At 38.3% G+C, this 16831-nt stretch overlaps 1 protein-coding gene across 1 annotated transcript in view; it reads right to left on the bottom strand.

Moving 5' to 3' along the window:
• Positions 1-6533, bottom strand: part of IFT57 (intraflagellar transport 57) — a 52965-nt gene extending 46432 nt beyond the window's left edge. Inside the window, exons 1-3 of the mRNA XM_035000216.1 lie at positions 6112-6533; positions 3265-3427; positions 2345-2463 (exon numbers count right to left, since the gene is read on the bottom strand). Of these exons, the coding sequence (XP_034856107.1) occupies positions 2345-2463; positions 3265-3427; positions 6112-6323 (494 nt within the window). The 5' untranslated portion in view covers positions 6324-6533. The remainder of the gene's footprint in view (positions 1-2344; positions 2464-3264; positions 3428-6111) is intronic.
• Positions 6534-16831: the final 10298 nt, after the last annotated feature.

Here is a 16831-nt window from a genome sequence, read left to right as displayed (position 1 = left end):
CATATACATTTTTCTCTTTTTTTCCCCATACCTGCACTGTATTCCACTGAACAACAGCACCATAACTAATTTAATTAGAAACTGAGGCTGAACACTGAGGTGGTTTCTAGTTTTTTTACTAAACAATATTACAGAGATCATCCTTGTACATTCATCATTATGTCTATCATTTAGAATAAATTTATATAATAGCTGGGTCAACAACTTTGTACATATTATTGTTTTTCTGTATGTTACCAAAAACCAATTTCCAAAATGTTACTCTAATTCACACCCTCAACAACAATGACTCTATTTCTATATGTTCACAAATACTGCAAACAAACTTTAATCTTTGCTAATCATATAAGTGAAAAATCTAATTTTAATTGCATTTCTTTAAGAGAGTGAGTGAACATCTTTTCATGTTTTAATTGGTTATTGGTGTTTCTTTTTCAGTGAAATGCCTATTTATGGCCTTTGCCCTTTTGTATATTAAGAAAATTAATGCTTTGCCTAGCTTGTGTCAAAAATATTTTTCCTAGTTTATCACTATAATCTTGGCTATTCAGGACTGTTACAATTCTTATTACATAGACTTGGCAACCTTTCCTTGTGTGGATCCTAGCAGCTTTAACATCATATATACATGGCTTTTCCTTCACATGACACATTCCCACCCCTCTTTGACCTTTTAGTATTCCTATAGTTTCATTTTTCACATTTATATCTTTGACCAATCTGAAATTTATTTTGATAGAATAAGAAGGGTTCCAGTTTTTTTTTTTTTTTAAGATTTTATTTATTTATTTGACAGACAGCGAGAGAGGGAACACAAGCAGGGGGAGTGGGAGAGGGAGAAGCAGGCTTCCCACTGAGCAGGGAGCCCAATGAGGGGCTGGATCCCTGGACCCTGGGATCATGACCTGAGCCGAAGGCAGACACTTAACGACTGAGCCACCCAGGCGCCCCAGGTTCCAGCTTTCTTACTTCCAAAATCTAATCAGTGGTCCTCACACTAAGTATTGAACGACCATTTCTCCAACAAGATTAATGACATGTATTTCCCATATTAAAAATACCCAAAAGTATTTAGGTTTATTTCTAGAAACTTATTTAAAAATCCGTACCTCAAGACAGATTAACAAAATATGAAAATCAACATTTAATATTAAGGAAAGAAAGTACTGAGAACCAAATCAGTCTTAAGAAATAAACTTCCTATTTTATTAATTAGAATTAGATAATATCTCAAAAGCACATTTCCATAACTTGTCTTGGAGTCTAATAAAGAAGTAATGTGAATCATATAGTTATTCCTTATATTGCACTAACTGGTAATACTTAGGTTGAAGCATATTAAATTGCCATTTTTTATTTCAATAATAGGTGAATATCAGTAATTTCATATGGTTCAAGTTGATGATGACCTAAGTCAAGTACATTTTTTTAAAGTACTTATTAATAAGGGAATAGATTATTTATAAGAGAATATAATTGAATAAACATTAAGATATTAACAGGGAACAATATATACACCTTTCCAAAGAAATTTTTTCTCATTCCAAAGCACTGCTTGCTCATGTTTTACCTAAATAATGCTTTCCACAATCTCTAACCAGTCAATAATTCCAATCTTCAAAGAACCAAGTTTATGTATTTCCTAACTATATCTTATATAAATTGACAGTTTCTGAATATTTTATTCTCTTATCCATGTGACCAACATTTATTGAGCATCTATGATATACAAAGTACTATGCTAACTTCCATAAAGTACATATGAAGAGTTCATAGTTTCTTGCAAGAAAGCCAGACCTGTAAACAAATGTTTTAATACCAAGGGATAAATACAATCATAGAAATATAAACAAATCACTCTCAGGTCAGAGAAAGAAGCAATGAACAATGCCTAAGAGAGTGTCAGGTGGCTTCTTCAGGTGGCTATTATTCTTGCCCAGTATCTATAAGCAAAAGAGAATATCCCATTTAAAGTATTATATTAACTTCCATTTTTTCCTTAAATCTACAGCTATCAATTACCCCCATGTATATACTATTTTTGTGTGTATAAATAAAGAGATCTTGAAGAAATTTCCTACATTGATAAAGAGACTCAGTTATAGTTAAACCTTTAATATTATATATTTGAACTAGGAAGGGGCATGATAAAATCAGAACTGGTTGTGACTATACCAGATATTCCAATTTTGTCCATGCAGACATTTGTAATCACCTGTGGCATTTTCAGTTTAGAAGAGTCAAGAGGAAATATTTCTTGTCAGTTCAATTAAATAGCTCCAAACCCATAGAGGAAAAAGCTATCCACATAAAATTCCTATTGCAAGGTTGGGTAATTTTTTACCTTTTCCAGGTGAAACCAATATATTTTAATGCTTCTTCTGCTAAACAGTCAAGAACATAGCATACATGTTCTCCATAACCTGACTTTAATTTTGAAGGAGGAAAATCTGCAGTTCTGCCCTGAAATACAAAAGATAAACAGGGTATTACTTGTTATTTATATTCCAAATGTCAAAATATTTTAAGCAAAGTACTGCTGAATAAATGTATCACTTCTCTACTTTTCAAATAGGATTTAAAATAACTGTAATTATATTGCTTCTTAGAAATTCATCTTCTCAATCCATTGATACATAAAAAAACTAAAGGAAAATGAAGACGTTTTATTGTCAAAGGTATCAAATTGAAAGGTAATAACCTCATGACAGAAAAAGTAATAGATCCTGTTAGGGTGGAAAGAAAAAACTAGTAAAACTACTAGCTAGGTATCCTACCGTTAAACAACCATAGGAAGGACAGAGTGAATCACTTGTCAAAAGTTAATAACATGTGTGCCAAAAATTCTTACTGCCTGTCCCCCAGGAAAAGTCAGAAATGAAAAGTACAACTGCTATCACGGTATATTAAATCAAAGCTCCCTTTCAAAATACAGTGTTTCAGCTTCCTACTAGCATTTTTTAGAAGGAGAACTAAGTATCCATAAATTTACCTCTGAGACATAACAAGCTTAAGAAAAAATATTATTACTTTGGGCTATAAAGAGTACATTGAACATTTTTAGAAGTAGCATTAATATTATAATATCAACCATTCTGAGGTTTTATCTGAAAAATCCAGATATAATTTTATGTATGTATGTGTGTGCACAGACATAGTTATTCACAGAAAATTCATCTAAAAGGGTAGCATCTACATTGAATAACCAATATTAAAATTCATAACTTGACAATATTCTGAAAGAAGAGAGTTGTTTACACTTACAAATGATCGAAGCTCAGATAATATGTTAGATATAGTTGCATTAGGGTCATCATATTCTTGAGGTTGCTCAAAGGGGCGTCCTGCTCTGTTAATCAACCAAGCAGCAAGAGTGCAAAACATGTAGAACTGTTCACCAGGGTTGGTAGGCAGTGCGAAATAGTGTCTGTTTCAAAACAAAGTGGGGAGGATGGAATATAAAATATTGCAACAAGCCTATAGTAACTAAAGGGACTAAGTCCAAAATTGCTAAAGAACTTTTTTTTTTTAATGGCTTTAAAATCAAGACATTTATAATTCACTCTGAAGTTTCTGGTAATCCAAAACACTCATATTAAAGTTTTTAATCAACAGGACTAGAGTAATTGCTACTATACACAAAATATTAGATCAAAGATCTTACACCCACTAAATGCAGGGCATGTTAAAAAACTGATCATGTACAACTTTTGCCAATATCATTTATATGTCAAGAATAATGAATAAGAAAGTACCTCTTGAAAATGGTAATTGGGAATTAAGAGAATTTCAGAGTTTAAAAGACTTTAATGATTATTCACTATGCATTTTTACAACGTCACTGGTATCTTTACATACTGTTCCTAACCTATCAAGTATGTTAAACAGTTGTTCTCATCTTGGCTGCATATTTGAAGCACCTGACGGAGCTCGTCAAACTATTGCTCCTGGACCAAACGTTGCTTCTTCCCTTATGAATTAAATCAGAACTTCTGGGAGTAAAGCCCCAGTACAAGTATGTTTCAAAACAAATCATCACATCCACAGTCTAACAAACATTTGTTGACTTTTGCTAAATCCCTAGCCTACTAAAAACAGTCCTACAAAGATCAATATATGATTTATACTTAAATAGGTTAGGAATAAAACTTGCTAATAATATTCAAGTCAGTTTGATCAAAGATCTTTGTTTTATGTGCAGTTATTAATTTTATGTGCAGTTTATAATTGTATTTATGGCTATTATAACTATTTTTCATAAGAATCAGCAGTCCACTCTCATGTTTCCCAAACTTTTTCCTGCAGGGTAGTACAAATGTTCTGAAAGATAACAGCTGGGAAGAAAAACGTCAGGAAGTCCTTCCAGGTATATGTTCACAACGCTTTCAAAGTACCCACTAAAACTACTGAAAACTCATCTTTTCCTTCCAGGCTGATACCAACTCCAGAACAGAGGACTGGATACCGACAGATCCTCCAGATGTAGGACAGTGGTTCTCAAACTTAACCATGCATCAGAATCACCGAAAAGGCTTGTTAAACAGACTTCTAGGCTCCACCCCTAGAATTTCTGATGCAGTATACCTGGAAAAGGGCCTGTGGCATTGCATTTCTAATAAATTCCCAAGCGATGCTGCTGCTGATCTGATGACCACAGTCTGGGAACCATTAAATTAGGATATTGCCATGCAAATCCATGATTCAAAATATCCTGCTGAACTCCTGAGGAAATAGTACAGTGGTTATACCACTAGAATCTTAAGGCCATTTTCTTTTAGTTTGAAAAATATACTTGGGGACAAAAATGCATTTTTATCATAGAAAATGTTGGTTGTTTATACTATCCTTAATGACTTATTGAAGTAATAACTCCCAATCCCAAAACTCCTATCATAGATCAAGCAACACTACTTTTTCCTCTAACTTTTCTCCTGTTAGGGACTGACTTAGCAGTATGGGCAGTTTACATAGAGCCTATATATCTTAAAATTCAAGTTACTGGAAGAGAGCGAGGAATGAAATCAAAACTGTCAAGGGAGGGGCGCCTGGGTGGCTCAGATGGTTAAGCGTCTGCCTTCGGCTTGGATCATGATCCCGGGGTCCTGGGATCCAGCCCCACATCAGTCTCCCTGCTCAGCGGGGAGCCTGCTTCTCCCTCTCCCTCTGCTGGCCGCTCCCCCGCTTGTTCTCTCTCTCTCAGTCAAATAAAAAATAAAAAAATCTTAAAAAAAAAAAAAACTGTCAAGGGAAATTATTTAAGCCAAGGTATAGCCATTAAAAGAAAGTATTACAGATTTTTAATCTAAATTGCATTTTACGCAATAAACAAATATAAGTATTAACTTATTTATCTGGCTGTCACTAAGCTACACTGATTGTGAGAAAAAGTGCTAGCTGTGCATTACCCTCAACAACTAATGGCACTGACTTCAGGATACAATGGACTTTTCCCCATCAGAACAAGGCAGAACTTGAGGTTGTATGATAGACACAGTTCCCATTGTTGTCATTTCATTTGTCTTTTCCACTTCTCAGTTTCTGAGAGTACTCTTACTGCAAAGGTAGAAGTCTTTTAAACCACAGCAATCAGTCAACAAGTTTACTAACTTCATATAAAGTCAAGCAAGGTCCTAGGTACCCACAGTTACCAGCTGTAGGGACAAATTATCGCAGAGGAAAACAAAAACTAGAAATAGAGCTAATATGATAACAGTATTCATCTTTGGGGATGAGATTATGGGTAATATCAGTATTTTCTACATACTTACTTGTGTTTTTCTGAGTCCTCTACAATAGGTACTTTTATAACTTTTATAATCAGAAAAAAAGTTTGTGTTTTGTGGAGGTTTGTGTGTGCTTTAAAGACTAAGAAAGCCAAGCCGTCTTCGGGTCCTTTCAGCGATTCTGAAACTTCATTCTCTCTAAAAAATACCAAAGCTAAACTCTGTGAGCTCCGTGGCCTCTGTCGCCAAGTCTGGGGTGAAGTGCCCTTTCCTGGCTAGGAAGATGGAGGCAAGCGCTAATTCGCGTTCAAGGCTCCCCAGGAGGCCAGGAGAGGCAGCTCCCCGGGGTCCAGCCGGCACCCAGGCGCTGGAGGACGGGGGCACCCACCTGGACGGGGGCTTCAGGTTGTTCTTCCGGAGGAGTTTCTCCTCGTAGTGGAGCAGCTTCAGCTTCTCCACCAGGTCCTCCATCACCACGAACATGTGGTAGGCCGCGCCGGGCCCCCGCTCCACGACCACCTCCCCTGACCCTTCGCCGCGGGACCGAGACACTCCATCCTCCAAACCTGACGGCGTGACCACTGCGGCCGCGGCCGCCATCACGAAGCAGGCGGAAAGCGCCCGGCGTGGGCTCCGGCCCACAGACCTCCGCGGCCTCCGCCGCCAGAGCCGCCGCACCTAGGACCGCCGCGACTGGTTACCAGGCGACCGCCGGGCAACCCGTCACCAGGGAAACTAGACTCCGCCTCCTTCCCGCCCCGGTTTCTTCTAAATTCCCTCCAACCAGGGCGGGCTTTCTGGACGACGTCCCTCCGGACCCGCACCCCTCCCCCGCCTCTGGAGAGGGGGTGGCTGGGAGGCCGTCCCGCCCCTTCCTGGGGGCGTGGCGCCCCGCCTCCACGCCGGGCCACGCCTCCTGGCGGAGGAGGGGCCGAGTGCGTCTCTGCGAGCGCTCCCGGTGGCTGGTGGCTGGCTGGGGGCGTGTTGGGCCTGGTGGTTACCGACCGCAGGGGTATCTGAGTCCGCGGTTAGCGTTGAAGAAATTAAGGGGGAAGGAGGACGCGCGCAGTCTTGGAGGCTACGCTAGCCCAGTGCTGTATTTTCACTATTCTTCTCAAAATTGAAAGTTTTCACGGTTGCAAAAATAGTCGATATCGTAGTTTCCCTTTACCTCAGGAACTTTCCAACAAGAGGTTTCTGTATTTGCTGTATTTGATTTAACAGAATATTATAAACCTTGAAGTATTATAATTCCCCCCTGTTACTCCCGCCCTGGAAAAGGAAAGGGGTGGGGAAAAGAAGGGCGGAGGATGAGCAAAAAGGAGGCACTAGGAAGGATTTGTTCTACCTCCGAAACAAGAATTCTAAATTCACATCCTGCTAATTAATCTGTTTCAAGCCCATTACATGTGGCATAAAATTTGAGGGTTCCTTGTTAAAATCAACAAAATAAAGGGGATTATCTTGAATTTCTCTGCACGACAGCGCTACGTGTGGCTAAAGAGAGGTACTACCGTACTCTGCAGCTGTTAGGAAAACAGGAAAGGTGACTTAACTGACCACAGCTTTACAGTTCTCAAAACAGGCTTGTGTATCAAGCAGTTTTCCAAAAAGTTGCATAAAATATGAGGCAAGTGGTAGATGTGTGAAGGTTTCACGGGAGAAGAGAATGTGTGGGAAGAGGTTGAAAATGTATTTGTGTTTATGATGTGATTTGGGGGAGATCTCTGATGTATCATACCTGCTACTATAGAACAGAAGAGTCACGTTTTTTTTTGACATAACTGAAGTTTTGAAATTTATCTAATATATTTTTGTTTGTGTTAGAAAATGGGTGGAGGAGCACTTTTCATTTTAATATCAGTCTAGGCCTAACTTCTTTCTGATACTAATAAAGTTATTAAAGTGAAAAATCAAAAAGGCAAATATCTTTTTCCATTTACCAGAGAAAGGAAATACATAAAATAATTTAGAAAGTAACCAAAGGGAAGGGCCACAGAGAATTGCTTTTTAAATAAATAATGTTGCTTTTCTACTGCAAGTCATCAGCCACCTGCTTTTAATAAAGATAGGTTGGAAAATTGGATTTGATTGTACCCTACTGCAGATTTGGTCTTTTTCTTTGCTTCCTCAGAAGAGTGTTTCTCACCCACACATCGCCACCCCAGCCACCACATTTGTGGGTGAGGGATATTGTGGTACGTCTGTCTAACTTTCAGAGTACAAGATAGATGCATAGCTTTTTACAATTGGAAAAGACAAATGAAAGCTCAGATACATGCTTTGAGATGCTTGGTTAGTCAGCAAGCAACCTGTGGCTGTTTAAATGACACTCAAAAAGGTTTCAGGGGCGCCTGGGTGGCTCAGTTGGTTAAGCGACTGCCTTCGGCTCAGGTCATGATCCTGGAGTCCCGGGATCAGGTCCCGCATCGGGCTCCCTGCTTGGCAGGGAGTCTGCTTCTCCCTCTGACCCTCCCCCCTGTCATGCTCTCTGTCTCTCATTCTCTCTCTCTCAAATAAAAAAAAAAAAAAGGTTTCAGACTTTCCAGGTAAATTGGTTCCACCCAGGGATGTAGATGTTCACTCCAGGCATGCTGCCTGCATAAGATGTTCTGACATTTTCAGAAAGTTATATATGGCACTCAAGATGAAATAGCCAAACATTGTATTTTGGCTGAGAAAATCTCTAACAACATACTTATTTTGACTAGAGGGAAAAAAAAAAATAGAAAAACCCACCTGTCCCAGAACCTAGCCGTTTTCTTCCCAGGTACGATACTGATGCATCCTGGCTTGAAAGCAGTATGAAGAATTATTTCTCCCCTTCATTGTTGTGAAGAAGAAAAAAGACTAAAATAAAATAAAAAGAGTGCCGCAGTAACTGTGGCACAGAAAGAATGAAAGAAACAAAGGAAAAGCCAACTGTTCAACATTTTGTGTTTTCCCGTAGAAAAAAAGATGGGAAACAGCACTGAAATGTCATTTCATTTTTATAAGGCCCATGAATTTTACTGAATCTTTGTTACCCATCATAGTTGATAACACTTCTCTTTCCCTGCTGGAAGTATTTCCTTCACATGTGTGAGAATGTACACTTAAATCCTCTTCCAGCTGTTCCAGCCCCTTGGAAGCTCTGGGGTACATTTTTGTTAGCAGTTTTGCCGGACTAGCTCCTATATTGACCAGGGAGTTAGAGAAGGTCTTGAAGAGAAAGGAATGTTGAGGCATGTGCATTCTTCCTTTTAAGAATCTTAAGAGATTTATCTCTGGCTCTATGTGTTGACCACAATTAATAGCCAGGCTTCTGACTTGGACTTTTAACTCTTGCAAACTGTGAAATGATTGGAGGTAATTTTTAAGGCCCTTAAGTTCTTTTTGTGAGTGAATGGGCTAATCTCTGGAAACTGAACAGTATTCTGATCAAAGGGAGGTTTAAACTAAATGGATTTCCCGAAAGACGCTGAGCAAGGCCAGCAGTAAAAAGGAGGCAGGTTCAAAGATGGAGGAAGGCTTTCCAGCTGCAACTCCGAATATAAGAATAAGTCCTTCAAGACTGGGCATGCTTAAAGAACAAACCTGCTTTGTGTTATAAATGGCTTCAAGATGTTAAAAACTTAGAAAACCACTAATTGAAAAAACTTTCTTAGCCTAATAGAAAGTATCTGCCAAATATCTAAAAAGAAAAAGTCATGTTTAAATGTGAAGCATTAGAGGAAATGTCTTTTAAAGTCAAGACCGAAATGAAGACACTCACTCTTCTAAACTGTACTAGAGATCAGAGCCAGTACACTGGATAAAAATTAGTAAGTATTGCAGAAGAAACTGTTGCAGGTGATATGATTAAGTAAAAAATTCCAAGAGACAGCAAGTTTGCCTTCTACAACGAGATCCAAACTAAAGAAAAGTTACTAGAAGAACAAAAACCTCAAAAATAAGCCATATATAGAACACAGGAATAAGTCTATCGTTATCATTATGGAGAAATCATTAAACTTTACTGAAAGTCATAGAAAAATCCAAATACGGATACGATGTTCATGAATGAGAAAAATTATCTTTGCCCAATCTTTAAACTCAATGCAATTTTCAATAAAATTACAAGAGGGCTGATACTGAAAATCATATGTAAAAGTAAATTTGAAGAAGACTGGGGAAGGAACCATGATATCAGATAGCGGTCTCCTAATCAAAGTGTAACTTAAAATAATGACATCACAGTAATAAATAGAAAATAGAAAGTCTGGAAACAGGTGAGAATTTATTTGGAAATTCAGTATATGACAAAATTGGTGTTACCAGTTAGTGGAGAAGGATGAGCTAGTCAGTAAATGCTCTTGAATTTATGGGTTATCCATATGGAAACAAAATTACATCTCTGAATTCCAACACATAAATTCCAGTTGGATTGAAGATGTAAATGTGAAATACTTAAAGGATGTTTAGAAGGGAACAAAAGAGTATCTTTAACCTTAATGTAGGGAAGGATACCTTGAAGGAAATAAAAAACAAATTTTAAAGGAAAGAGAAACTCATTAAATTTATGAACTTAGATAAAAAAGAGAACTATATAAACAATGAAGAAAAAAGATATTTGTGGCCCATTTAATGTCAATGGATTAGTCTCCAGAATATACAAAGGTCATCATAAATCCTCTGGGCCATGTTGAAGGATTTTAGATATTTTCTTCTAGGTCAGGATTTCTTGGCCTTTAACACTATTGACATTTTAGGCTGGATAATTCTCTCTGGTTGGGTACTGCTCTATACATTGTAGGATGTTTCACGGCATCCCTGGCCTCTACCCTCTAGATACTAGTAGCATCCACCCATAGTTGTAATAAAAATGTCTCCAGGGGTGCTTTGGTGGCTCAGTTGGTTGAGCATCTGACTCTTGGTTTTGGCTCAGGTCATGATCTCAGGGTCCTGGGATCGAGCCCCATGTTGGGCTCCGTGCTCAGTGGGGAGTCTGCTTGAGAATTCTCTCTCTCCCTTTCCCTCTGTTCCTCCCCCCCCCCCGTCCCCACCCCTGCTTGCATGCTCTCTTTCTCTCTCAAATAAATAAATACATAAATCTTCAAAAAAATGTCTCCAGACTTTGCCAACTGGGTCTTGGGGGACAATATCACCCCTGGTTGAGAACCACTTCTCTAGATGCATGGGTTGAAATGGGAAATGATTTTATAAGGACCAGGAATGTAAGGGTAAATGAGTGACTAAGCGATGTCGGGGGTCAGGTGGGGTGGGGTGGGGAGCAGTGGGGAAGACTGTGGTCACCTAGAAAACTCATGTACTATCTCAAGGAGGGGGCATTTTTGTCATTTAGGAATTTGACCCAATTTTGTCATGTATTATGTTGTAAGGATCTAAACCTGGATTTGTATGTCAATGTGAGGCCCTCTTGAGGATGACCTCTCTACACACAAATATTACTTCAGGGGCTACTTTAGCTGTTAAAGGTATTAATGCATTGAAGTTCAAAATTGAGAAGCCTCGTTCTTAACTTTTATTTTGATTTTCAATCTTATTCAATTTATAAATGTAGGAAATTTGTTATAGTCAAGTTAGGGGGGGCATTTACAACTTAAATTTCTATAGAGGTTTTTAAACTGTTCATAAACTTATATTTGTTTTAACATTGTCTGACAAACCATTCCAGATACTGTAAAATCTACTGAATTTAAAGTTTAAAAAAAATGGTGGGAGGGGAGGGAAATATATTCTGTTAAGTATTACAGTACTGTTTGTAAACCAATTTCAATGTAAAACCAAGTCTAAATCAGTTACACAATTGCATATTATAAACTGGGATCACAAATCAGTCTGTTTCTCTGATGGGCTAAATTTTCAGACATTAGATACTTAAATATCAAACAGGTACAAATTATTCTTTAGCATAATTATTATTATTGTGGGTTTGACTTTCATCCTTAGTGTATTTAGTGTTGCAGTTTTCCAGGATTAAAATATACTCACCCACCTGGGAACCAATCATCATCCCAACCAGAACCTGTGAAGTTTCCCATGCAATGTACCAAGAGATTCCTGGGATAGAGGTAGGAGACATTCTTGCCCAAAACACCAGTGGGACACACTAAGTCCTAAGTTGCTATAACAGACACCTAACCTAGAAAGGGAAGTGGTTTTGTAACCCATTCCCTGGGGTTTACTTCATTTTCTAGTTCTTCTGTACTGATGGAAGTCTTCTAACTCCATTAAGATCATAGTTAACTGCTTTAGCTAACTTTGGTTCTCAAGGTAAATAAATGCCACACAATTATATTGTACACATTTCAAGGCTTTGCTTTGCTTCATGGTCTCATTTTCTTGAGAGAGAAACATAGTGCATGTATGAACTGAGTTCAGTTTATTACCTCTGTGTAAGTGATGGGGATAGTTAATGAAGGGTATAAGTAGGGGTGTGTGTGTGTTGGAAGAGGGGGAGCAGAAGATTAGATTCATATCTTGGAATGTTCCAGCAATATTGTAGAGAAGGGACTATAGGAAGGTGAATATTGATTCAGAAGGCAATTTGAATAGTCAGATGAGAGATGGTCCTGAACTGAGATGAGTGAAAGTTGAAATAGTTAAAAAATGATACTTAGATATTAGAAGAGAAATTCAACAGCACTTTGTAACAGGTACCATGAGATGTTCTCTAGGGCATGAATGGCACCACAGAGATGCCCCACTTTAAGGCAAGAAAATGCCTTTATATGCCTGTCTTACTGTGTCATTGGCTATGGGCTCTCCCAGACATCTCTGGGTGAGGTAGCTTCTTTTGGCCAAAGGTAATTTTCTGGAGAAGGATACAGCTGTGAAGACTGAATGGTCAGTGTTTATAGCGACTGGGGGATGGGAACATCATCCTGGTAAAAAAGGATCTGGGTAGGCACCAGCAGCTTTTACTACAATAGCTGACATTAAAATGCAACACTTTAGAATTTCTTTATGTGGAATATAAACTGAAGTAGTGAAGATGGTCTTAAGGTTTTCAAAAAAGTAAGGCTGCTAAAGGTATAACTTATTGACCAGCTGTAGTATAAACAGTCAGATAGGAAAATGGCAGATAAGTAACTGAAAATATTGAAACAGAGTAGTTTTTAAATAAGTGTCCTATTCCATCATACCAACAAGAAGGATTGATCTGATTTTTCAGAATTTTGAAGGTTAAATAGAAATGTTTATTCTTTAAGGGCTAGATTAAGAAAAGTCCATTTATTTTACAGGCTGAGATGGCATTTTCCCCCAAGTAAAAATTAAACTCAAGCAGAGAGTAAACAATAAATGTCCTAACAACAAGCTTTCTTAATGGGGCTCTCTAGAGCCTAATAAAAGCAAAATCTGCCAAATGCTACACCTTCATGGTACAACTCTGCCTCTCAATGCATAGTACACCAGCTTTTCTGACAACCAGTTTCTCAAATGGTTATTGGCACCTTGTCATGGGTTTTTGGAACCTGGTGCCCAAACCATTACATGATAATAAAACATTGAATCCAATTGCCTTATTTTTATTCCTAGCTATTTAGTAGAGATCATTTCTACTCTGTATCTACATGTTTTGCTTCATGAATGTAACAAGAAATCCATTCTGTCTTTGCATCTAGTAAGATTTTGATAATGAGAGAATATTTTTTTTTCTTTCTGAAGGTGTGAATGTGACAGCCCAAACTAATAGATCCAAAGATCAGTGTTTTGCTTTTGACAGCCACAGAGAGTATTTTCTAGAATTTTTTTGCATGGCAAATATTTGAGTACATATAATGTGTTAGGCACTATGTGTGGGCATAGCGATACACAGGCTTACAAGCCCGGTGTCTGTGCTGAAATATCTCCTACCCTAAAGCAGGATGCACATGTCAATTGACAGGTGCAACCTATGATATAGAGGAGTGTGTTTTCAAAAAAGGCTCTCTAGACTTCTTTCATTCTGCCCCTCCACAAGACAGAGTTGGGTTGGCCTCCTCTGTACCCCCCATAGCCAATGATACTTTCTCTTTCTCTCTAATACCATTTTTCTCCTAGGATCTGAAGGGTTGGGAAGCGTTAGTAAGGGGACACTAGTAGGAGAACCAATATGACTGTGATGGATCTCTGGCCTGGGGAGCCAAACTGCAGAGCAAAGGTGATGGCTCCTCTCCTTTGTGTCTAACGTGGGGGCTGATGCCTGTTGGCCTTTTGCTTACATGTGCAGGGGCATGAGCTAACTCTCTTTGCCTAGGAACTTTAGCAAGGAGTCTGTCATATATAATCAGATATTTTCAGAATCTGGAGAAGAATATGCACCTGTGGCCCATTTGCTAAGAATTCAAATTGGAATGTGTTTAAGTAAATCCCAAAGAAATCATCCCCAAATAGTCCTGAATCAAGAGCATATACTAAAGACTATTTCTATGACTTTTTAGCAGCTTATAATTTTCAGTAAGTCTCTGTGCTTGATCTACACACCCAGTGTGTGTGTGTATCTATAGCTGCAGAATTCAAAGGAATATTCATAAAGTTAGTGTAAAACTTTTCTTCCTTCTCCCCAGTACTCCAAGGCAGAGTAGGATTTTTCATAGTATCTTTCTGAGGAAGAGTAGACAATTGATGGTACATAGACTGTGTGGTTGTCTGGCCCCAAGGAAGAAGGGGAGATCTTTCCCACAGTTCCCCCATGGAGTGGACTTGATGATTTCCCCTTCATTCATAGTGCTGTGAAAAAATGACTATTCACTTACCAGCCCATTTTTTTCCTTATTGTGACATGTTTATACTTAATTGGTCCATTTCCAGAGTCCAAACTTTGAACAGACTTCTCTTTGCTTATTCTCATGCCTCTAAAACTGTTTTTGTTTTCATGGCTTTAAAATAAGATTTACTCTCTAATAGAACAAGTCACCTTTCTCAACCTTGATTATCATGTATTTATTCTTCTGGATGAAGAATATTGTTTAATGTTAAAATGTGTACTCTTAGGATATTTTTAATAATAGTTTACCATCCAGGGATATAGCGTATGCTCTATTTGAATCTCTTATTAGATTAAACAGGTTTCTGAAAACTGTTCTATTTTCAATTTTTAAACTGACAGTCAATTTTAAAACACAAATTCTTGCTATTTTCCTTATGCTAGTAATTTAGCACTGTTGAGTATGAAAATACCATATTTTACTTTCTGAAGGCAAGGACAGACTGTTACACTGCAATAGATTTGAATCTCCTCAGATTCTTGGAGGAAGAATAATACTTCTGAAATGGGAAGCAGAAGCTTTTATAAGTAAAATTAGAAATGCCCCAGAGGATCTTGTTCTTTCAAAGGAAACACCAAGTCCTTTTATAAAGTAAGAAGAAAAAGGTCTTTATTCTTGCTTGGAATACAATGATGGCTTCCTTATAGTTTTCCCTGCAGATCTGGTCCATTTTCACACTTTTGTCTACATTGTTCTCAGAGTAATCTTTCTAAAATGCAAATATGGACATGTTGCTGTCTTACCCGATATCTGTATGTGGATTTGCATTTGTGACAGTATCCAAATTTCTCAGCCTGCCATACAAGCCTGATGGGACAGTTCCAGGCTTTGTGGGGCCTGAAGTTTATGCAATTTGTGGGGAGTGAAAAATACGAAATTTTGATTGCAAAATCAGCTATGGGACCTTAAAAGGGGCAATGCAAGTGAGGTTCCCTGAGCATAATTTCACTCATTTCCTGGTATATCTGCTTCTACTAAGGGAATTATTTTATCATCTCAAACAAGTTGAGGTTACTGGCTCAATAAATAATGACCCAAATAAAGCATCTGACAAGTTGAAGTTGAAAAAAAACTTTTTCCTCTACCCTTCTAGATTCTTTGGCTGTGGCCCTACAAATTAGACTGACAAAAGGCAGATTAACAAGAGAAAAACAATTTATTAACATGTGTCATGAGCATCCATGCGAGAGAAACTCAGTAATGAGTAACTCAAAGAGGTGATTAGAACTTGGGCTTACATAACATCCTAATAAAGAACAACAAATTTGTAAGGAAGTGACAAAACAAAGGAAAAGGGTTTTAGGCTTCCAAGGTAAATATATGGGGGAAACTGATGGCAGATAAGGGTTGTTTTGGTAAGGCATGTCATACCAATTTCTCTCAGTGCTCTTTCTGGGCTTGTAAGAGTCTTCAGTGATTGAGAGTCTCAATTTGATTTTAGGGAAATGTGAGGGAAGGCAGAGAGCCTTTTTTTGGCCTCTGCTATTTCTCAGTTGTCTTCGGTTCAAAATAAGCCTTATGCCAAAGTCACGTATTTTTGTGTATCATATTCTGATCACCTACAGCCTACAGATCTCTGACTAGAACTCAAAACTAGGTTGGCTGCCTGTGGCCAGGATGGTTCTTCCTAACATGAGACAGACATGGTGAACCCTATAGTCATCACAATAAGGAGTATATTAAGCCCATAGTTTTCAGACTAGGTTGTTTGTGATTAGGTTCAAGTTTGAGTCTTAAATTACTAAATTAAATAAAGTTAATTAAATTATTTCCCTGTGATTTAAGATTGTGCCTCTCGACCTGGCAGTAACTAACTTCGTTCACTAATCCTTAACTACCTGGTTGAAACATTTATTTAAGTGATTGTGACTTTGTTGGGCAACAAGTCTCAGCATCCTGCTCCTCTGTTCTTATTTGATTGTAATGTTAAGCAACACCCTTGTTAGCTGTCCATCTGTTTTGCCCCGAGAGACACTATGCTCTATTAGCCATCTCTATAACTCCCTGTGGGTCAAGCAGCCTTGGCTGCCCCGCGGTCTTGCCAGTCATTATGGTAATTACAGCCTCCTAGCTCCTGATGGACAAGTGCTGCCATCTGGCCTCTATTACTTCAAGGCCCCATCATCTCCAGGGATACTAACCAGCCCAGTTTATACAACTGTTTCTAGTACCAGCATTTCTGGCCTGTAGAGGAAAGTCATCACAGAATTTTTCAGTGGTGCTGGTTTCCTTCTTACCAGTGCCTTCCTGATGGCCTAAGTGAACTGTGTGCTATCTGGGCCCTCCTCTGGAACATAATCTTCTGGTGAGTCTTCTGGCCTTATGTATCCATACCACATGTTCATTTCCTTTAGCTACTTAATTCCTTCATTTGTT

The sequence above is a fragment of the Mirounga leonina genome, unplaced genomic scaffold (genome assembly GCF_011800145.1).
Source record: "Mirounga leonina isolate KUSES-001 unplaced genomic scaffold, KU_Mleo_1.0 Mir_115, whole genome shotgun sequence".
Lineage (NCBI taxonomy): Eukaryota > Metazoa > Chordata > Mammalia > Carnivora > Phocidae > Mirounga > Mirounga leonina.
The sequence above is the reverse complement of the archived record's forward strand: the minus strand, read 5'-3'. Positions and strand labels throughout refer to the sequence as shown.